The following is a 23,047-nucleotide window of genomic DNA, read 5'->3' as shown; positions in this document are numbered from 1 at the left end:
AGCGCTTCTCATGGGAGTAATTGTTTATTGGCCTTTCTGGCAAGTTTCTGCTTGACACAGTTGGGTCTCAGCCCTTTGAGCACAATGAGAATTCAGCTTCAGTCCCAGCAGAGACTGTATTGATTCCATTGGATCAGGCATGCTTCAGTCTGTCAGCACTTTGGGAAACCACAGGCTCTTTCCGGAAAACATCGGCAAAAATAAACATGTTATTTGTAAATATTTGCACTGGGATGCGTTTGGATCACTATTTGAACGGGGAAGGGTCCTGCCCCTTCTGCTCAAGCCAGGAACAAATGGAGCAACGGCCGGAAGCTGAACCACAGCAAGTTCCAGCCCAAGGTGAGAACGAACGTCTCTCCATGGAGGGAAACAGCTGGAACAGCTGCCAGGGAGGGGAGGGGGCTGGGATGGCCCCGCCCCTTATGGCCCCGCCCCTCGCGTGCTCGTGCGTTCTTCGGCCGCCAGGTGGCGCAAGGCGCCGGCCCCGCCCCCACATCGGCCCCGCCCTTTCCAAGCAGGCCCCGCCCCGTTCGGACCCGCCCCGGCCCACGCACGTGCCCGGTAGCGGGGCGGGGTTATGACGTCATGCCGGTCCGCGGGGCGGGGCCGTGACGTCACGGGCGGCGGCGGCGGCGGGCGCTCCGTGAGGTCACGGCGCGGCCCGGCCCAGCGGCCCCGCCGGCGGGGAGCGGCGGAGCATGGCCGAGGCCGGGGCGGGGGACGCGGCGGAGGCGCCGCCGCCGCGGGTGGGCGCGTGGGTGCCGGTGCTGGTGGAGCAGATGGTGAACGACACGCTGGTGGTGACGCTGAGCTGCGGGGAGCGGCGCTTCACCGGCGTGCTGCTGGACTGCTCCAAGAGGTGCGGCCGGGAGCGGGGCCGGGGCCCGGGCCCCCGCGCCCTTTGTTGGGCCGGGCGGGACAAAGCGGCGGGGCCGGGAGCGGCCCGGGGCACGCGGCGGGGCGGAGCGGTGCCCCCGGCCCGGGGCCGGTGGGGCCGGAGCGGCCCCGGCCCCGCACGTGGCCCCGGGGAGCGCGGCCCGGAGCCGCCGGGAGCGCGGCCCTCGCTGCCCTCCGCTGCTCTCCCCCCGCAGAGCCCCCGGCAGCGCCCCGGGGCCGGGCGGCCGTGCCCAGAGCCGGGGAGGTCCCGCGGTGGTGCCGGGGTTCCGTGGGCTCTGGCCCTGCCCTGGTTCTGCATCCGTCCGGACGGGGCCCCGTCCTCGTGTTCAGAGCGGCCCGGCCGTGCGGGGCCGTGCTCCTGTGAGCAGCACGCTCGGTGCTCCGTGCTGGCTCGGGGACAGCTCAGGGCTGCGTGGGAGCACAGCAGCCTCACCTCTCTGATCCATCCTACGAGATGTGCGGAGCGGTCCTTCTGAGCTTCGTTTTTGTCGTTTGTTTAGTTTCATACTGCTATCCCGGAGAACTGGAGCCAGATTTTTGAGAGCATTCGGGCACCTAGTGCTGCGCAGAGCCCGTAAACCCACCCTGGAGGCTGGTCCCAGCCCGAGCAGTTGGTGTCCCTCCAGCCCCCTAAACCAGCTGTTTTCTGCTTTCTCACGTTTCGCATGACTTCCTCTGCAGTGAAACTTTTTCTACCTGGATTTTTTCGCCCTAACCTTCCTCCATTATTTTTGTTCATCTTTCTGCATCTCTCTGCCCCAGTGGATCCCAGAACCACCGAGATGGGTGTTTTTCCCAGGCTTTAGGGCAGCTCTGCAGGCCGGTGGTGACACTGGTCTGTGCTGGGTGGGAGGGCAGTGGAGACCCCCTGAGCACTGGGGCTGTCCCCGAGAGTCAGTGCTTGTTCTGTGCCCATCCCCTGGTGCTGCATCCTGGAGGGGCAGGGGGCTGTGGTGGCCCTGCAGCCTCTGCTCGTGGCTCTCAGGAGGGGGACTCTGTGTGAGGCAGGTGCCTGGTTCCTGGTGGACCCTGGGGACTTGGAGCAAGCACTGCAGTCATCCCAGTCTGGGGTGTGGAGGGGAGGAGAGATCTTGTTCATCCTACAGCAGAAGGCAGGAGTTGGCTGGCAGTGACTGGAAGGCGAAGGTCAGGATGTGTCCCAAAGGCAGCAGGAATTTATCCACTTGGTGCTGAAGTCGGAGTGCCTGAAATGGATATGTGGCAGAGCTGTTTCTCCTGCTGCTGCTGCCTGCCTGGTGGAGCTGTGTCCCACCAGCTTGTCCCTGTGCAGGGGTTCCCCCATGTCACCCGTGCTCTGTTTTTTTGGGGTTTTTTTTTTTTGTTTTGTTGGGGTTTTTTTGTTTTGTTTTTGTTTTTGTTTAAAGGGGTTTCAGCATCACACAGTATGTTTTAGTTGTGGCTGCCCCATCCCTGAAAGTGTTCAAGGTCAAGGTCAGCTTGGACAGGGCTTGGAGCAACTTGTCTAATGAATGACATGCCAGCCAAGGGCAGGAGAATTGGAACTGCATAATTTTTAGGGTCCCTTCCAACACAGACAATCTGTAATGCCATGGGCATTTCTCCTAAGCTGTAGTGAGTGCTGTGGGGAGCTGAGCAGGAGGAAGGGCTGCCACCCTGAGCACCCAGGGCTCCCCTGTCCATCCAGGTCCCAGCTGGACACCTCTGGTATTTTGTCACAAAGGCAGGTGCAGCTTTGAACCCTGAGCTGCCTGCTGGATTTGCAGGGGCTCAGCCTGCCTGTCCCCTGGGCCTTTAGGAATGGGGGGATGTAGGAAGCAATCATGCCTGACCTTCCAGCCGCTGGAGAATTATTTGCAGAACAAAGTGCTCGTGTCCCTCCCGTGTGTGTCCCTTCCTGCCCCAGCCTGGATGATGCAGCAGCACCAGGGCCTGCCCAGTGACTGGCAGTTACTTGCTTCCAGTAAATTGGCTCTGCTCAAAGTGAGCTCTGTCCTGTACATACTCAAGTAGAGATTTAAATGCAGTTACAGTGTTTCTGGTAACAAGATTTGGTATTTCTGCTGCAGCTGAACTTGCTTTGAAAGTTGGGTTTTGATTATGCAGGAGTATCACTAAAGGAGGATGGCATCTCCTGTATTGAGCAGAGACTGGACTGAGCTAACCCAGTCCAGCTGGCTGCAGCTGCCCCAGAAAGGGGGATTACGTGCAGGGTGAAATCCCATCAGCAGTATTTCCTGCTGCTTTAATCACAGAATCCCAGAATGGTTTGAATTGCAAGGGACCTTAAAGCACATTCTGTGTCACCCCCAGCCATGGCAGGGACACCTCCCACTGTCCCAGGTGCTCCAACCCCAATATCCAACCTGGCCTTGGGCACTGCCAGGGATCCAGGGGCAGCCACAGCTGTTCTGGGCACCCTGTGCCAGGGCCTGCCCACCCTGCCAGGGAACAATTCCTGCCCAATATCCCACCCATCCCTGCCCTCTGGCAGTAGGATGCCATCACCCCTTGCCTTGTCCTGTCCCAACAGACCCCACTGCGAAGTTTGTCCCCGTGTTTCTACCAGGCCTCCCTGCTGAGCTGGTGCCTGGCACAGGGTGACAGGGGAGGGCAGTGGCCTGGGGCCTGCAGGCACGTTCTGTGGCATGGAGGCTGTGTCCAGCCCAGTGTGGTTACAGTGTGCTGGACATAATGCTACGGGCACAAACCATCCTGGGAGTGAAGCTTTGGGTGCTGCACTTGGGGCAGGCTCTGTGAGGAGCTCCGTGTTGCCCTGGAGGGTTCAGTGACCTAAACGGGGGCAGTGGGCTTGTGTGTACATGAGGAGCAGTTTTCTGTTGTGACCAAGTCATGCAATCTCACTGCGTAAAACAACCATCATTTACAGCCTTCATTTCATTCAGAAATGGTCTCACTTTGGATTATGAATGGTGCCAACATCTCTGGCTGTACAAACTGTACTGGCTTTCTGGGTTGTCATTTAAAGACACCTACATTCTTGGTTGTCTCTGTTTAAAAAAAACCTTTTAGGACAAAAATATTTCGTTCCAAATTGCGTGATTTCAACAGCTTAATCCTTTCCCAGTTAAACTGTCATTTAACAGCAGGTTGTTGCACTTTTTCAGTAACAGGGAAGGACTTTGGAGGCTCCTGTCCTTTGGCAAGCCCACGACAGTGGCTTTGTGCTGCTCTTGGTGAAAGGTGTGGCACTGAGTGCATGCCTTCAGCTCCTCTGCAGTGCCCTTCTGCTTACCAAAGTGTCCCTCTCTGTGACACCACCAGGACACTCCCTTCTTGACTCGGGAAGGGTTCTTCCTTCCTGGTGGATAGAAAGAAAGCAATGGCTGGCAAGGAGGGGAATGGGAATACAGCATCCAAAACCTGCTGGTATTTGGTCTGTACCTGTTTTCCATTCCTTTGTCTCTCCTTTGTGGCTCTCCTATACGAAATTTTGTTATTATTAAAAACCTGCTTCACTGACAGTGTGTTCTCTGCAGAAGTGTCTCTGGAAAGCCAAAGCAGCAAGTGCTGCCCAGTCAGAGTCTGTCTTTCAGGGCAGAATCTGTCCCAGTGCTGTCTTAGCCTAATATTTCTAATACCAGCCCAAGGGCATGATTCGTACGTTTTGGAGACATGAATTGCAGTTGTGAGTTTCAGCAGTTCAAAGGATTTGGTTTTGCCAATATCCAGGCAAGCTACTGTGTCCAGACCTGGGTGGCATGTAATGGGACTTGGCATTGAAGGACAGAATATCACCATTGTTAACCCTGCTGTTCTGAGGGAATAGTGGTGCCTTTTGTCACCAAATAGAGCTGAATATGAAGAGGCTGGGGAGCAGGAGCAGAGCTGTGTCTTGGTGAACCTGTGCAAGCTATTTGCCCAAGTCAAGGTGTTCAGGTTTAGAATGACAAACTGGAAAACCAGCCGTGCATCTGCACAGTTTCACAGCTCTGTTCCAGATCACATCCCTCCTCTGGCCTTGCCATCCTGCTGATGCAGGAAACTGCTTTGTGGGATAAAACTCACAACTTCTTAGAGCAAAACTTTGTGCAAAGAGTTCATAGAAATAGAGGTTTTGATCCCTCTGCCCTTTCTGGGAGAAGAGTAGGCCACCTTGCCAGATTTTTGTACTGCTGTTATATTTTTCAGTGGCAAAATTGGCTGCTTGATCTTACAAGTCAAGAGAAAGTGTTGAGTCCTTAGTACCGAAGCCGTGGGACATTGGGGACCTTTTGGGCTTGCAGACAAGCACCTTTCAAAGCTCCTGACCATGTTTTTTTCCCTCCCTGTGCTTCTCTCCCCCACCTAGGTCTGGACTGTTCTGTCTGCCGTCCTCCTTCCCCAAGCACGAGGACCCCCCCGCCGGCGCCTGCACTGACGGAGCTGCTGACGGCGTGGCCGCCACACAGGGCGAGCCGGAGCCGCGGCCCGCTGGCCACCAGCCTGCCAAGGGCCACGGGGAGGAGCAGGTGCCAGCACCGCTGCTAGCAGCGGGCATCCTCCCGCCCTACCCACCGTACTTCGAGGGAGCCCCCTTCCCCAGGCCCCTGTGGCTGCGGCACTCCTACAACCAGTGGGTCCCACAGCCGCCGCCACGGACTATAAAGAGGACAAGGAGGCGTTTGTCGCGGAACAGGGACCCGGGCAGGCTCATCATGAGCACCATCAGGCTGCGGCCCCGGCAGGTGCTCTGCGAGAAGTGCAAGAACACGCTGAACCCCGAGGACGCGAACGCGCCGCGGCAGAACGCCAAGGCCAGGAGGAAGCTGAGCATTCAGGACAAGGAGCAGAAGAAGCACAGCGACTCTGACTACGTGGAGAAAAGGAACAAAAGAGAGAAGAGGGAGGATGACAAGTTTTCTGGGGAGCTGCTGCATCGAACGCCAGTTATAAAAATATCCTACAGTACTCCACAAGGGAAAGGTGAAGTGGTAAAAATCCCTTCCCGGCTTCATGGCTCAGTCAAACCATTCTGTCCGGAGCGAGCGTTGCAGAACGGAGCCGGGGACCAAGAGGAGACCGGGGACTCTGAACGCTTTCGACAAACCAAATGTTTCATGGACAAGTCAGCAGGCAGCCAGCTTGCTTCCATTCCAAAACTGAAGCTCACACGGCCAGTGCATTCCAGTATGGATGTCCCACCCCCAAAGATACGGCTGAAGCCCCATCGCATCAACGATGGGCAGAGTGTTTCCATTTATAAGGCAGAACTGATTGACGAAATCAATGTCCTCCAGAACAGCAGGGAGTCCAATCCTGGAGCATTTTACAACGATGAGCCTGCCGACAGAAGCTTGGCTGAGATATCTTCAGGCAGTTCAGGTGAAGATGATGACTTTAAAAGGTTTTCCCAGGGTAAAGATGGACATGATAACTTGGCTTTCCTCATGAATTACCGTAAAAGAAAAGCAGATTCGTCTAGTTTATCGGTGTGTAGCAATGACAGTCTAGATGAATCCAAGTCTTCTAGTTCAGAAGTGACATCACCAGAGCTGTGTGACTTTTTGCCTGGTGATGATGCCTCCGTCTCTTCATCTTCAAAAGATGAGCGTAAGATTGTGCCGCCGCTGACAGTCAGACTGCACACCCAGAGCGTGTCTAAATGTGTTACAGAAGATGGCAGGACTGTGTCCGTGGGGGATATTGTCTGGGGTAAAATCCATGGCTTTCCATGGTGGCCAGCACGTGTTCTCGACATAAACCTCAGCCAGAAGGAAAATGGGGAACCTTCGTGGCGAGAAGCTAAGGTGTCGTGGTTTGGTTCTCCAACAACTTCGTTCTTATCTGTTTCAAAACTCTCTCCTTTCTCGGAATTTTTCAAACTGAGATTTAATCGCAAGAAGAAGGGGATGTACCGGAAAGCGATCACGGAAGCTGCAAGGGCAGTCAAGCACCTGACTCCAGAAATACGAGATCTCTTAACACAGTTTGAGACATAACTTTGCCTCCAGTATCAGGTGAGTGACTGCCAGACTAATGCTTGCCATGAAAAGCCTCCTGGTGCTTTTTAAATCTGTATTCCTATTAATTTGCATTTGTTTTTCCATTAAATCTGAGATTGACAATTATGAAAGTTAATGTGCTTGGCTGTTAGTTGGTGGGGGTAATTCAGAGGTGGTGAGAAGCTTTAATTCCAAACTCTCCGAGCACCGTGGGAATTGGAGCCCCTATACCGTAGGGAAGTGCAGGCCAGGCAGGATGCTGTTGGAAAGCAGCACTGCCTGTTCAAAGAGCTGATAAACCTGTAGCTGTGTGCCTGGGAGACTTAACAGCTCCTAGGCTTTCAGTTTCCTTGGGTCAAAGAACTAAAACTCACTGGAATTAAGATGACATTTATCATATACATGTGCTGGTGCTCAGCAGTCACCTGGAACAGTTTAGGGTCCCTTTCCTTTGCTCCCTTCCCAGTGATCCCTCTGGTTTGGATTTCTTATGAAGACCCTTTATGGCTCCTGAAAACAATTGAGCCAAAAGCTGTCTTTGGGAATCAGTATTTCAGTATCTCTCACAGTACTTGATGTTTGGTTTGTACCTAAATTTTTACTGTTTCTCTGGGGAATGGCCTGGATCAAATTCAATTCCTTTGGGCTTCACCTCTGTGTGAGGACATGAGGTGGGAATGGAAACGTGAGAGCTGATTATTTGTAATGGATGGGGATGGGTTTCCCTTTCTCATCAAACAGTCTGCCTGGGATGAAAATTTGGTACCTAAAAATACAGGATGTGCCACAACTGGGAATAAAAGTCCATGGGAAAATCCAATGACTTGGGTAAAAGCTGGAATCATTTCACAACCTTTCAGTCATCACTGTCCAAACAAGACTTCAGCTGTGATGGTGTTAGGCAAGGGGAGGGATTCACTTTTTGTCAGAAACCAAAGGTGTCACTAGGAAGAGCCTTATGTCAAAGGCCATTCTTTCAGCAGTGTGGTTCACTGTGCTGTCCCCTGAATGCTCTGCTCTTCCAGTGCTGCTCCGCTGCACTTTCTTCTTCATCTGAACTGTCATAATGCAGTGGGACTGGGATGGTCAGTGCTCATGTAATCCTGAGGGGAAAATGGGATTTTGTCCATACCCTCTGTCATGGGACTTCACCCCTTGCTTGAGTGTGATGAAGGTCTTGCTTTGCTTGGGTGATGGCTCTGTCTCAGCAGGCCTGGCTGAATAGATAACCAGAGCATGACATGTTCATGCTGTGTACTCAGGGTGTCTGGACAGCTGCAGCAGCATTGCAGCTTCCTTCTTGATCTTGCCTATAGAACTGCTGCTTAGCTCTGGCTAAAGACTTTATTATATCAGGAGTGTTTGGATTGGACCCAAATTCCTATTAGCTAGATCAGGAGTATAAATAAACCTGCTGCCCAGAATGTACTGTCCTTGCCAGTGGAAGAGTCCTGGCCAATCCCTGGCTCCTCTCTGGACAGTGCTCTGGTTAAAGGAGCAGCAAACTTCATCCTCTGAGCTGTCCTCACTGTGTGTGAGCAGTGTGGGACACAGCTAATGAATGACATCATCGTTCCTGACACCTGTCCTTGCCCCTGTGGGTCCTGGGTGGGTTGGCACGGGCCAGCTGCAGGAGAATGGCCAGCTCAAAGAAGCACCTAGTGCTTCAGCTCAGACAGGCTGGCTGTGCCTGCCAGTCCGTGGGGAGCAGGAAATCTGTGGCCAAGAGGAGTCCCAAGGGCAGAGCTGGGAGCTAGGCTGGGAGGGTGCTTGTCCTCAGAGTTTGGGTGGGAGGGTGCTTGTCCCCAGAGTTTGGGTGGGAGGGTGCTTGTCCCCGGAGCTGGGTTGGGAGGGTGCTTGTCCCCAGAGTTTGGGTGGGAGGGTGCTTGTCCCCACACACCAGCCTGCAGAGAGCCCTGCCCTGGGACCAGCAGGACCTGCCAGCGTGGGGGCACAGGCTGCAGGGCAGGGCCTGGAGGAGGAGAAGCAGCCCTGGCTCCAGAGACACCATGGGATCTGAGCTACAGGTGCAGAGCAGGTCTGTAAACAGGGGGAAAGAAGAGCATGTGGATAAGGAAATGATGGGATGGCCTGGATTAGACCAAAACACTCCTTCCCTCTCTGCTCTTCAGCCAAACCTCTGCATGTGTATGTATATGGGTATATACATTTATCAGATAGCACTGTTTTGTTGGCCTCCTTCAGCTGGCTTTCCACAGGGGATTTCCTGCCTTACGTGTCTGAGCTGAGCTGCCAGCACAGTCTGCCAGGCTGAAGACAATATGACTGTTGGATAAAGAATGGCAAAACTAGAAAAGCAGAACTACACAACTGCCTGTGTTCCACATGTCACATTTACCTAGTTTCCAATTAGACTAGCGTGTCTGGAATTTTGGTACATCACTTATAAAACTGCTCATTATTTCAGAGGATTTTCTGTACCTAATTCTTTCCTTGTGGGAGGATTGAATTCTGTTGCTTTCTTTGACTTTGCACAAAGTAGAACTGAAATGTTTCCTTCAGCTGCTCATTGTCCTTTGCTGAAGGACATATATGAAAGGGTTTGGGCTGGAAGGGACCCTGAAGTTCATCCCATTCTGCCCCTGCCATGGCAGGGACACCTTCCACTGTCCCAGGCTTCTCCAGCCCCAGTGTCCAAGCTGGCCTTGGGCACTGCCAGGGATCCAGGGGCAGCCACAGCTGCTCTGGGTAACCTGGGAATATTGCGTGGGAAAACCATAAAATCCATCATGCTGGGGCTGCAGTGGCACAAAGGTTTTTGTCATCAGAAGGAGTCCATGAGGTGGCTTCAACACTGACACCGCTTGTGCTAGGCACAGCAGAAGTTTGTGACTGGTGACACTTTTTATTGTGAAACTTTGTCTTCTGGCATGTGATGTGTTCTGCAGAGAGGAGTTACTGCAAAAATGTATAAACACTGCGGGAGTTTTGTGGATGCACAAAACTGTAAAAATTGGATTTTTTTTTTGTTTGTTTGCTTAAACTTGGTTTGAGTTGGAAAAGCTGGTACGATCACTTCTTGTTACTGCTTTGTCCTTGGGGTTTCTTTGCAAGGAAAGTACTAGTCAGGTAATGACAGGGTTTTAATTAAGTAAAACAAGTTTCTGGAAAAACAACAGGCGGAATAGCAGCCTGTAGAACTCAAACTTGTAAGACTTGGTTTAGAGCAGTGCCAGGAGAGACATGTCTGCCCAGCATCTGCTGGTGCTGCTCTGTGGCTTCCTTGGTGTGTGACACCAAGGAGCCAGCTCAAGGCACAAGGCCAGCAGTTTCCCCTGGCTTGCAGTGACAGATGTTTGCCTTTCCCTTAAGGAAATTCCACCTGAGAGCCGGGGAGGGGGAGCAAGGACCCTTGGGCTGGTGTCACACACGTTCTGTTGGGAATGAGCCCTGGCTGTGGCCATTGCTCCAGCTGTGCCTTGGGCTGGTGTCACACACGTTCTGTTGGGAATGAGCCCTGGCTGTGGCCATTGCTCCAGCTGTGCCTTGGGCTGGGGCACAGGAGGGAGGGAGGGAGGGACACCTGTGTTTCCAAATGCTCCCCTTCCCTGCACCAGGAACCATCATGTGTGGGGTCAGGGGCTTTTCAAGGAGCGCGTGTTGCTCCAGCCCTGCTGTGTGGGGAGGGGTCCCTGCAGGGACAGGCCCTGGCAGGGCTGGGTCTGCTGCTCTGTGACCCTCCTGGGGGGCTCCTCATGGCAGGTGCCCCCTCCCTGCACACAGGTGTGCAGTAAAACCTCTAGTAAAAACGGCTGGTAGGTTTTCCTCCACATCTCTGCATGAAACAAGTTTACAAGATCTATATTCCTTTGCTTTTTCAGTCTGGAAAGTCCTTTATTCTTTCTCTTTCTCCTCTGTCCCCAAGCTGTGGCTGGAACCATTAAACTTGCAGATGCTGAAAGCTTTCATTTGAACTGCTCTGAGCTTAATAGACCCTCAGTGTCAGTACATCAAGCCATCCAACACACTGCTACTGTGTGCAGCCAACTCAGAGCTGGCTGCATGCTCACACTCTATAGAAACCACTAGTGTAAAACCTGGAATATCACCTTTGACTTCACCTTCAGAGGTGTTTGGGGCTCTGTGTGTCCCTGCAGCCAGTGCTGCTGCCAGCAGCTTGTGAAGCTGCAGAAGTCACTCCTCTTTCACCTCCTCAGTTCTGCTCTAGCAGTGGCACAAAAATATTGTACCTTGATATAAAGTGATGGGGTAATTGGTGTGATATCTATTTTTAACACACCTGCCTGTTCACATGGAATATTTCAGTGCAGAGGATGAATGCTTCAGATTTTTTTTCTTGGCCTGCTTCAGTCCACTAAAACCAGGCATCCAACTTAATTGCTGTTTCGCAGTCTTCCTGCAAACAGCTTGGAGTCAGCGTCTCTGCATGCCAATACAAGGTGGGAGAACAAGTCCAGAATAGACTGTGCTGCGTTTTTGTGTGCCCAGCTGCATGTCAGGTGACATCCTGATCTTCCCATTCCCAAAATCACCTGCCCCTTGTGCCCAGGGTCTGCCTTTGGAGACACCTAGGTCAGTGCTGCCTGTCCTGCCAGCCATGCCCCTCTCCATCCCTTCTCTGCTCCCAGTGTATTCTTTGGAAATGCCACCAGGCCATACATTGTGCTATTTGTAACTGCACCAGGAATGTGATCAGCTTTCAGGAGCTCTAACTTCAGCTGTTGGACGAGATTGGATCTACCCAAGGGCTTAGCAGCTCCCCTGGGAGCACAGTGAGCTGCTCCCAGGGCTGAGGGGCTCCAGGCTCTGCTGGTTGTGCCCACAGTGGGCAGGACTGGTGGGTGTCCCCAGCAGTGTCCCAGCCCACAGTGCACCCAGTGCCTGTAGGATCCACACGGGACTGGCGCTGTGCCAGGGTCTCAGGGCAGGAAATGGGAGAGATGTATGGACAAAGAACCTGGAAATTGGTTTCTCTGAAAACTTTTCCAAATAAAGTAAAGACAAAGTTTCTGTATGTTTTCCTGAGTTGCGTTTATTTACTTGTTTGGTTTTTGAGCTCAAGTGGAGGTGTCGGAATTGCAGCTGCAATTCCTCTTCCCAGCAAGCACGGAGAGCAGCAGGGTGGGAGCCAAGGGGCACCCAAGGGAGTTCTCTGGCCTCCTAGGCAGGGCTCAGAGCTCACCCTGCCTCTGTGCTGCTTAAGCAGGTATTTGTACAGTGATGAGCACCTGCAAGGTGCACTTACTGAAAGGCTCCTTGGGGCCAAAAAGGAATAGGGGATTTTGGGAAACTTGGCAGTAGCTGTGTGTAGGGAAGGGTGCCTGTGCTCTGCAGGTGAGGAGCAGAAGGATCTTCACACAGCAGCCATGCACTGCTGATGGCACATGCAGCTGCTTGGCTCAGCTCTCAGGGGCTGCCTGGCACCATGGGGTGACACAGGTTGTAGAATCACAGAAAGGTTTGGATTGGAGGACACCTTGAAGATCATTTTGTTCCACCTCCCACCATGGCCAGGGACACCTTCCACTTTCCCATGCTGCTCCAGGCTCCATCCAGCCTGTTGTTGAATAACTGAATATTTCTCATTTTCATGTTTGGGTGTGAAAGGTAGGACTTTGATCCCAAAAATTGATGAGAAGGCTCTTAATGTTGAAAAACATACAAGCTGTTGTTTTTCAGCCTTAATGTGTTGTGTTTTATCCGTAAGTGTCCATCAGTGGTGCTGGGATCAAGGTGAGCAGGAGTGTGTGGGCTGAGTGACAAGCTCTGCTCCTTGCTGTGGAAGACTCACAGAGCTGCTTGCCTGTGAGACAAGATGAGCTCGAGCTGGGATGTGCTGCTTTTGGCTGGGGAAGAATCAGCTTGCTTCACAGTGACTGATTTGGGGCTGTGCTTTGGATTTGTGCTGAACACAGGGTAGATAAAATAGAGATGTTTTTGTTATTGCTGTTCCTGCCCCTTGTACAGCCATGCTGGGGAAGGGGCTGAGGGTGTGTGGTAGGTGGGGAGGGGACACAGCCAGGGCCCCAAGTGGCTCAGGAGTCCAGTCCATATGACATCATACTTAGTGAATAAAGTGGGGGGAAGAAGGAGGAAGGGGGGACATTTGGAGTGATGCCATTTGTTTTCCCAGTCATGGTTAGATGTGGTAGGGCTCTATTCTCCTGGACGTGGCTGAACACCTGCCTGCCCATGAAAGCAGGGATTTAATTTCTTGTTTTGCTTTGTTTGTGTGTGCAGCTTTTGCTTTCCCTATGAAGTTGTCTGTCCCAACTCCTGAGTTCCCCGGCTTTTGTCCTTGCAGATCTCTCCCTGATGCCATGGCTGGGGGAGGGAGCTGCTTGGCTGCTGGATGGGGTCATACCTGCACATGGAGCCTGCTTTATTTTACTGAAATCTGCTTGCTGCAGCTGCTCTGTGTGCTGGCTCTACCTGCACAGAGCACATGGGCTCTGCATTAGGCAGATAATGAACTCTGCACATCCTGGGATTACGTGCGGCTGAAATAGGCTTCTGATGTCGGGCAGCAAGGGCACAGATGGGGCCTTAATACCTCGGTCCTGGAGGGCTCATGCTCTCCATATGCACAGCCCTGTGCCCACCCTGCAGCTCCCCAGTCAGCTGCCAGTGCTCTGCTGCTGCTCCTGGGGCTTTCTGTGCTGGGGCAGGAGCAGCAGGACCCTGCCATGGGCACGGCTGGCAATGTCCCTGTGCTGTGTGGGGCTGTGGCTGTGCCTCCTGCCCGCCCCAAGGTGCCCCTGGAGCAGAAGTGTTCCCCTGCCTGTGGGTGCCCGTGCAGGTGAACATGACCTCACCTGGGTGGGAGGGTCACAGGTGCCAGAGCTGTTCCCACCTGAGTCTGTGGCTGTCCCACATCAGCTCTTGTCACTGCCTGCTGTCTCTGGCAGGGGTGAGCTGGGCATTTGTTAATGAAGCCTCTTCTCATTAAGCTGATGAATTTCTAAAGGAGTGAATGCCTTCACTGAGTCCCAGTTCCTGTTTCATCTGCAGTAGTCCGTGCTAGTGCAGGATCAGCCAGCCTGGGTTTCTTTATAAACTGTATTTCCTGTGTGCTCTTGGCAGCTGAAAAAATGAATTGTAGCAGATTACTAGTTTGACTTCCCTTATGAGTGATGATTTGCTCTGTTTTGATGCAAACCAATAACCTGAGCCATTTACTCATGTGGAAAACAGCCCTTTCCAAAGACAGAAACCCTCAGTGCAGGATTTGTCATAGGGAAGCTTGGATGATGGAGTTTGAGAACTCCAGTGTTGGAGAATGTAGCTGCCAGCCTTTCCTTCCTCCTGCAAGAGGAGGGCATGGGAAGGAAGGACTTTACTGGCTGGCTGCTAGCTGCAGCCTCTCTGCACTTCCCCAGGGAGAGGTGGTTGGGGAAAGACTGATTTGGCGATTCTCCATTACAGCCTGCTGTTTGCTTTATGATTAGAAAATAATCATCAAAATAAGCTTCTTGGGCACACTTGGTGCTGCAACCTGCAAAGATTGTCTTCTGCACTCTGCTGCTGCTCAGTCTGGACTTCTGAATGGCTTTATTTGATCCAAAACTTCATTTTTCTAATTAAGAACAAATGCTTGGTCTCAGGAGAGCTGCTTTGGCCCTCCTTTGGACACTCTGTCACTGTGCAGAGGTGCAGTACAGGTACAGGAACATGTACAAGTACAGGAACAGGTAAAGGTATAGGTACAGGTACAGGAACAAGTACAGGTGCCGTACAGGAACAGGTACAGGTGCTATACAGATACAGGTGCCATACAGGTACAGGAACAGATGCCATACAGGTACAGGTGCCGTACAGGTACAGGTACAGGAACAGGTACAGGTGCCATACAGGCACAGGAACAGCTACAGGTGCCATACAGGCACAGGTGCCATACAGGTACAGGTGCCATACAGGTACAGGAACAGCTACAGGTGCCATACAGGAAATGGTACAGGTACATATGCCATACAGGTACAGGGGCTGAGCTGCATGCCCAGGTTAAAGCAGCTTGCTCTGCAGCTGGTGGCCCCAGTCCCTCTTCCCATGGAGGAGCCCTGGCAATGGCAGGACCCTTCCTTGGGACCTGTTTGGCACTGTACTTCTGGTGGGATTCTTTCTTACTCCCCGTGAGAAATCCCCAAGAATCCAACCACCCGAGGGCTTGCTGTTACCTCCTCAGCCAGGAAATGCATTTTTTCCTGTTTAGACAAGATCTTCTCACTTTGTAATCTGTCTCTAAAGGGTCAGTGCTTACAAAGCCACTTGAGGGATATTGTTCCCAGTCCCTGGGCCTAAGGAAGGCTTTCCTAGGTGTAAGGTGATAAACCTGCAAGTGAGATTGTTGTGTGTTCTTGAAGTCTCTCTGCTCATCAGAATAAAAATAGATTCTTCTGCAAGATTAGGTATGAATTTATTCTCTGTTGGCTGCAGGTAACAGCCCTGGGGTGAGACCTCCCTGTTTCTGCCAAATACTGAAGGAGTGTATGAAACCTGAGTGCAGCCTTTGCTTTTGGGACAGATATTCCTGGGTATTGAATCAGCTCTTTGCATTCTGCATTGTGTGGGCAATGCTGAGGATCATTCTGGATGCTGAGTCTGAGTGAATCGGTGTCACTTTGGGTCCCCTGCCTGCAGAAGCAGTGCAGCTGCCCTGTCAGCAGCTTTGGAGATGTGATCCTCTCGCTGTGTTTGGTGTTCTTGGTTCGTTGTGCTCTCTAAGTCACAAACCCCAGCTGGGGGCAGCTTGCAGGTTTTTGATCTGCTCTTGTACAGTGTTAATGCTGTGTGTCAGGAGCACAGATCCAGGCTGGTGCCTCCTGCGCTCCCAGGCCAGCTGGAGCTGCTGTGCTTGTTGTGGCACACTCTCAGGTCATGTTCCTGGCTGCTGGAGCTGCACTGTCCTGGGGTGAGGTGCAGTGGGCAGTGTGAGTGGAGGTCTCCGTGCCCTTCTCTCCCTTGGCTCTGTACCATGGACTTTTTCCATGTGTCTTCTGCTCTCTTCATTTGAAAGGAGGTCATCCTCCCCTTGAACTCTTCCAGGGCTTCCACACTGTGGCCTGGCTTCCAGGGCCAGTGCAAGTCCCTGCTGCATGGAGGGGTTCAGGTGGGGTGGGGACTCCCCCAGTTCTGTGAGGTGTGCTGTTCTCCAGGAGTTGCACCTTTCTCAGGGCACCAACCCTGAGCCCAGGGGATTGGTGGCTGCTGGGGAGGGAGGTGACAACAGTGTGGCACAAGGGGATGGGGAGGGAGGTGACAGCAGTATGGCACATGGGGATGGGGAGGGGACACTGGCTGTCCCAAGGACATCTCTGTTCTGTGGGGCAGGGCAGGGGGAGCCTGCAGGGCCAGGGGCTGGCTGCTCTGCCTTGCTGGGTGCTGCAGGTACTTAGAAAAGCTTCTGTAGGGCTGCTCTCAAGGGGAGAATAATCCTATTTTGTAGATTGTGTTCAGAAAGTGGAGGCAGATGTTCTTCACGTGGCGTGCTCCACAGGGACTTGTGGCAGATTAACCTGCAGTAACCCACCCGAGCAGCCACTCCAGAGTCTTTCAGCCAGACTGGAGATTTATTATCATCACTGAAATTCAAATAGTGTTGTCTTGGGGAAAATTCCCACTCTGACTTTGGGTTTGTTAACCTGACAGCTTTCTTCCCAAGCTGCAGGCACTGCTGCCTGTGCCTGCTGGGCCAGCTGGGAGCAGAATTCCTGGCTATATTTAGAGGGAAGGCGCAGTGTGTGCCATGCTGCTGCTGGTCTGTCACAGTGACCTCTCCCTCTCTTTCCCCAAGGTAACAGAAGATGAGCAGAGCTGTTCTCCCAGAGGGTCACCGAGCCTGGAACGCCCGGACGCGCTCCCAGGGAAGCGGCGGGCACAGGATGAGGCTCCTGGCAGAGTGCTCCGTGTGCCACCCAGGACAGGTGACAGGCACCACGACAGAGCTGGGAGGCTCTTCTGGTGTGAGGCAGAAAAGGCCAAAGGATATCTTGCCTAGGATGAGAATTTGACCAGTTGGACAGCAGTGAACTAAGAGAACAGCATAAAACCACACTTGGAATGTATTTATTATTAAAAGTTAGCTATTCTTGATAAAATTCCCCAGATTATTGCTGCTGCTTATTTTGCTTACAGATGTCACACACTTGTTAATTTTAAAGCTACCAAACTTTTATTCAATACTGTACTCTGAGAAATGTAATTGGGTCAGGACATGCAATAGAATGAAATCATTGTAGTGTCTTAAGTACAATGGACTCACTTTGTGTCTATTAAACCTTGGAAGATGTGCAACACACAGCAGTGTGGCTCTCATTGCATGTTAAAGCTCTCTCGTGTCCTTTACTGCAGAGCAAGGCAATCAGTGGTTCCATCAGTGGTTCCAGGTATGTGGACAAGCAGTGCTGGTGACTTGGTTGTCTTTGGGTCCTCCCGCTGTTCTTCCCAAGGCACCTGGAAGAGCAGCACAGCCTGGACCTGCCCTTGATGCATGAGGAGGGTTTGTGCTGAGCTGCTGGCTCCATCCAGGGAGGGAATCCATGTTCTGAACATGAACATGAACATGGTCATGCAGTTGTATGCTCACACTCTGTGAGTGTGATTTAAGGCCCTTTGAACATGATGGACAGAAGGATCCTCTCCTTACCCACAACCAAGAGGTGATGCACGATTCTAAACCAGCAAACCAACAGCATGTTTGCCAAATTAAAATGATTCACAAACTGAAGTGACCTACGGACAGGATTTTGGAACTGTACCAGTTCATTTTTTGTGTTTCCATTAGTCTGGCCTTTCCTTGGATTCCTTCAGTCCAGAGACATTAATTTGAGGTGATCAATTGCTTCTGGTGCTGGAGAAGACAGTTGTGAGTGTCCGTGCTCAGTGAAGTGTTGTGTGGCTGTGGGAGGTGCCCTGGAGCTGCAGGATCTGTGCACTGATCCCTCTTCCTGTCAGCTGCGTGTGCTGCAGCAAACACAGGGATGAACTCTGGCTGAGTTAGAGCGAGCAGGTCGGAAATCACACGCTGCTGTTTTCCTGAGGTCTGCTGGTTCACCCTGGGGCCTTTGAATGTCAGAGCTTCCCGTTCCAGCAGCAAGGTGTCACAAGGAGAGCTCAGTACCAAAACCCTTCTGCTGAGTCCAAAACCCTCTGGTAAGTCCAAAACCCTTCTGGTAAGTCCAAAACCCTTCTGTTGAGTCTCAGCCCAGCAGTCGCCAAGAGAAATCTGCATCCCTCAGAGCAGTAGGAAGGCTGTGGTGTAGAACATGAGTTGCTGAACAGGACAGCTGTTTCCCAAGGCCCATTTTTGTCACCTCTGCAAACAATGAGCTTCCTGTTTTCCAAAAAGTGCAAGAAGGACAGTATCTAGCAGGAGCTGTGATCCTCACCTTGTGTGAATGCTTTGTGCAGTGGGTGTTTACCCAGGCTGGCAGCGGTGCTCCTGTGCTGGGAGTGCTCCTGCTCCACGAGAACAGCCCTGCCTTTCTTAGCTCCTGCCTGTCTGGCCTCAGGGGCTGTCTGTGAGGGCTTTTTCTAGCATCTTCTCGAGCTATGCCTGGGCTGACCTGATGGCTGTGAGGTGGTTTTTGTGTTTTCTGCTCACACAGTTGTGCATTGTACAAAATTCCTGCCCAAAAGTGCTGCCAAGCATTTGGCTGTAGCATTACAGCAGTGAGCTGCGGGGAGGTACAAGCAGCCTTCTGTTCACTTAAAAAACAATTTTAAAAGGCAAACAAGAATAACAGGACCCTACTCCTCACTACTCCCAGGAAAAGCACTTGTCTGCTCCCATCTGCAGTGAATGAGCTCCATCAAACATGTGGAAAGGCTGCTCCAAGGCTGAAGGAGATGCCAAGGACAGTAGGTGAGTGCTGGCCATGCTCCTGAGCCCATGGCTCTTGGGTCCCATGAGCAGGCAGGAACATTCTTCAGATCAGCTCTTCAGTCTGTGCTGGGTGGGAGGGAACTGTGTGATACCTCACGTGTGAGGCCGCTGGTTTTCTCTAGTATGGGTTATGAGATGGCTTGGGAGGGTTTCTCAGGTCTGGTGTCCATCCTGTAATGCTGGAGTGGTCCCCAGGGTGGAGTTGTTGAAGGGAATTTTCCCCACTGTGCCTGCAGTAAAGCCCCTGGTGCACCCCAGCCCTGCCAGCTGTGTCCCAGCACAGTGAGACCTGCTGGCCTTGCCCTGTGCCCCACTGGGGGGCACAGACTGGCACTGGCACAGACTGGCACAGACTGGCACTGGCACAGACTGGCACTGGCACTCGTGCCCTCCCAGCAGGGCTCTGCTCCTGAGGGCTGATGGGGCAGTGAGCTCCTGTGCCCGTGCCAGGAGCCTGCCCTGTTGTGTCCAGGCAGGGGTTCTGCTGTCCTGGGTGTGTGACATTCCTGACATTGCTGTGCCCTAGGTGAGCAAACAACAGGCTGTTCCTGCCCTGGCTCTGCTGCTCAGAGGTCAGGGGAAACGCCAGTGCCAGCAGGAGGGAGCTTCCGAAGCTGCCTTGCTGCCCTTTGTGCCAGGGGCTGGGCAGCGACCCTCCAGAGAAGCTGGTGTGACAGGTCTCGTTTTTCCTGTGTCCCTTGGGATGCCCACTGGTCTAACAGGTGTCTGTCTGTCTGTCTGTCCTAAAACCAGCTGAAAGAATGAAAGAGAGGCGTGACATTTCAGTGCTGCAGGTGAGCCACTGGATTTGTGACCCTTTCCTAAGAGCTGCCACAGAGTTCCAGTACAAACATGGTACCAGAGAAAACGGTGTTTGGGAGGCAGGAGAGTGCAGGGGACGCGGGTCCTGCTCGTGCCACAGGTGGGTTAAACCCAGTCTTAGTCAGCACCAAACCACAGCCCAGTGTGTGGTGGCTGCCAGAGCTGCCCCACTGCTCCAAGGTGAAAAGATGACTCAGGTTTTGGCAAGGCTGAAAGGATGAATCTCGTAGTAAATTGCTTCTTTGCCTTGGCCATTATGCAGATAAATGAAAATAATTTCTCACCAAGTACAAATGCAAAAGCCAAGAGTACAGTGATGGTTCATTTCTTAACTGGTTTAAAAAAGCTAATGTGGAAGATTCTAAATATCACTTTCAATAAAGTTGGAATGGCTTCATTCAGTCTTTCACACTGTCAGAGTAAAAGCTGCAATGGGTTAAAAGAATGTAACATTCAGGAACAGTGAGTGGTCTACAGCATTTTCTGTGCTTCCCCTCCAGTCCCACCCCTGCCACGGGCAGGGGCACTTTCCTCTAGACCAGATTGCTGCAAGTCTCACCCAACGTTTCTGGAACACTTCCAGGGACGGGGCAGCCACAGTTTCCCTGGGCAGCCTTTGCCAGGGCCTCGCCTCCCTCGCAGGGCAGAATTTCCAGTACCCCGTTGATCCTTTCTTCCCCCTGTCACTATGGAGCCATTCCCCCTCTTCCTGTCCCTCCAGGCCCCAAGTCCCATTATTCAAGCCAATACCAAACCTATCAGTATTTGTTTTGTAATAAGGCTCTTTGTTAATATTCTTAATCTATAAATTAAATTTTGGAGTGGTGGTGGGCAAAACATCGTAGCACCTGCTTCTGTCTGAACCTGTGATGTTTCCCTAAATCTTCTTTCTTGCCTCTCTTCCAGCTTCAAGATTTCTGTTCTGTGTTCCCTCTTTGGGCACTTCCCAGGGATCCTGGGAAGCAGTTTTGCATTGACCTGTCCTCCTCACCTGGCTGTAGCCTCACTGCAGTAATCCTTCCTGAGCTTGAGGTGTTCCTTCATGAGAAAATTGAGCTTTAAATGTGAAAATAGCTCTATCCTGGCAAAAGAGATACCTGCTCTTCTAGAACGTGAGAATTTTCTTATTTTACTACATCTTCAGAATATATTCTGTCCATTTTTTCATTCCTGCCTGTAGCAGAGGACTTCCAAGCGGCCTCAGAGTGTTTTTCTCAGTGTCTCAGGATTTATGGATTTAACAGGCTCTGCTGTTAGACCAGGGAGTGACCTCAAGCCCAGTAGGCAGGTGGGACCTGGGTTGTCCTGCCCCATACCTTTTTCATCCCTGGTACAGGGACTCCAGGCCAGAGTGCCTGGAAAATCACTGCAGCTGCCCTGGCTCCCCACACCCAGGTATGTGATCCTGCATCCCTCCCTTCATCCCTCCCTTCATCCCTGCCTTCATCCCTCCTTTCATCCCTCCCTTCATCCCTGCCTGCATCCAGCCAGGGGCTGCTGGGGAGCCCTGCTCTCCCCACAGCTGATCCATGTTTCTGTGCCTCCAGCTGAGCTCTGCCTGCACAGAGGGACAGCCTAGACACGGGAATGGGATCACAGTGAATGAGCCAGGGGTGCCCCATTCTCCAGGATGGCTCGGGCAAGAACCACTAAAGGGCAGCTTGCTTTAGTTCAGTCAAACGTCTGTCGTGTATGGAAAATATTTCCTTTCTCCTAAACTCTTTTTTTTCTTAAGTGCATAATACACAAAGCTGGGCAAGTTGTCTTTAAAGCAGATTTCTGAGGGAAAGCACATAACCTGCAAGCTGGTTTGCATTAGACACCAAAACCTAGAGCATTTGGCTTTGATAAGCGAGGCCCGACATGGCTTGAAGCAGAAGTAGCTGGAACAGGGAATGCTGAGAGCAGCTGAGCCCCCACAGCTGGCTCTGGGTAGGGAGGGCTGGTTTTCCTTGTTCCAAGTCCTTGGTGCTGATGGAGCGAGGCTGAAGGGCCACCCTCAGTGGATGGAGGTGGCACAGGGGACAAAGCATTGGTCTGGGCTGTGGGGACGAGCAGGGTCTGGCTGTGCCAGGGCTGGAGCCCATCCCTCGGTGTCCAGGCTGGAGCAGGGAAACCTTCTGGGGCCAAATGCCCTGAAACAGAGCATCTCTCCTGTGTGCCTTTGCAGAGGAGTGTCCCAGGGGCTGGCCAGGTGAGGCAGGGCTGGCACTGGCACAGGGGTGACCCTGGCACTCACTGGCACAGGGGTGGCACTGGCACTCACTGGCACAGGGGTGACCCTGGCACTCACTGGCACTCACTGGCACTCACTGGCACTCACTGGCACACCTTCGGCTGGAATGGGGCTGTGCTGCTGCTGATGGTGGCGAACCTGTCATGGCCATGGTGGCACCAGGGCACTCGGGCCACGTGTGGTGGCTGCAGAAGTGGAGGTGGCTCCTGTGGAGAGGCTTGGGCTGGGTTTGCAGGGCTGTGGGGAGGAGGGCAGGGGGCCCTGGGGGTGGCAGCCCCCACGGGCACAGGGCCCGGGGTGCAGTGCTGACGCCGAGCAGGAGCCCGGGCTGGCTCTGTGGCTCCTGGGGCTGGGTGGGGATGCTGCCACGCTGGGATCCTGCCCGTGACTCTTCCCCACCCATCACCGTGCTGCCCGGCGTGCTTGGCAGGAGCTGTAATGGTTTTAATTTGCTGATGGGTGTGAGCTAATGAGCACTTGGGGATCAAGCTCTGCTGGTCGAGCTGTCCCTGCGAGCTCCCAGAACAAGGAGCACGGACACAGTCCTGGCTGTGCCAGCTGACCCGTGATGCTGTGGACGCAAAGGCACCACAGGCACCAATATCTGTATCGGAGAGGTTTAAATAAGAATCCTCATGTTATGCAGCCTCTCCAAACCCTAATTATTTATAATTTCCACAGTTGAACCTCTGTTGCTAAAGAAGAATTGCATTTTCCCAGCGGCGCTGAGACTTGCCTGATGAGTCAGGGCGCTTGGTTAGCTAATCTTAGAGCCACTGTGAACTACTCACTGGCTGCTGATACACGGGAGACTGGGAAAATGCTCCTTTGGAGTGGATAATTTGGGAATTTGAGTCTCTTCCCTGGCAGGAGAGGGTGTGGTGCACGGGGGTTCAAAGCCATTATGTGGGTACGTGCTGGTGTCCCGAGGGGGTCCTGACACATAAAAAACTCAGAGCCTGTGCTGCTTTCTCCAGTCGGATCCATGGGTGAATTCCAGTGTGTGAGGGTGTTTTAGATCTGGGAATAACTCAGTGTGAGTCTGTGCTGAATCGGATGGGTCAGGTAGTTGGGGCCAGGGGTTCAGGGAGGAAAGGGTTTATTTTGGGAACATTAAATGTTGCAGTTGGTAATGGGGGAACACAGAAGTGAGTTTGGGTGGGATTCTTGGGGGTGTCCCATGCAGGGCTGGAGAAGGACTCGATGATCCTTGTGGCTCCCATCCAATGCAGGAGATTGTATGAATTCTGTGGTTTTTAGCTTCTCTCTGGAGTTGATGTTTTCTTCCAAAGTCCCCCAAGA

At 52.8% G+C, this 23,047-nt stretch overlaps 1 protein-coding gene across 1 annotated transcript; it reads left to right on the top strand.

The window, feature by feature from the left end:
* The first annotated feature begins 701 nt into the window (after positions 1 to 701).
* On the top strand, positions 702 to 17,064 carry PWWP2B (PWWP domain containing 2B). The gene is made up of 3 exons (XM_062496351.1): positions 702 to 862; positions 5,192 to 6,839; positions 16,597 to 17,064. The coding sequence occupies exons 1-2, from the start codon at positions 702 to 704 to the stop codon at positions 6,819 to 6,821; spliced, it is 1,791 nt and encodes a 596-aa protein (XP_062352335.1). The 3' UTR covers positions 6,822 to 6,839; positions 16,597 to 17,064.
* The last annotated feature ends 5,983 nt before the right edge of the window (positions 17,065 to 23,047 follow it).

The sequence above is a fragment of the Cinclus cinclus genome, chromosome 7 (assembly GCF_963662255.1).
Source record: "Cinclus cinclus chromosome 7, bCinCin1.1, whole genome shotgun sequence".
Classification (NCBI taxonomy): domain Eukaryota; kingdom Metazoa; phylum Chordata; class Aves; order Passeriformes; family Cinclidae; genus Cinclus; species Cinclus cinclus.
The sequence above is the reverse complement of the archived record's forward strand: the minus strand, read 5'-3'. Positions and strand labels throughout refer to the sequence as shown.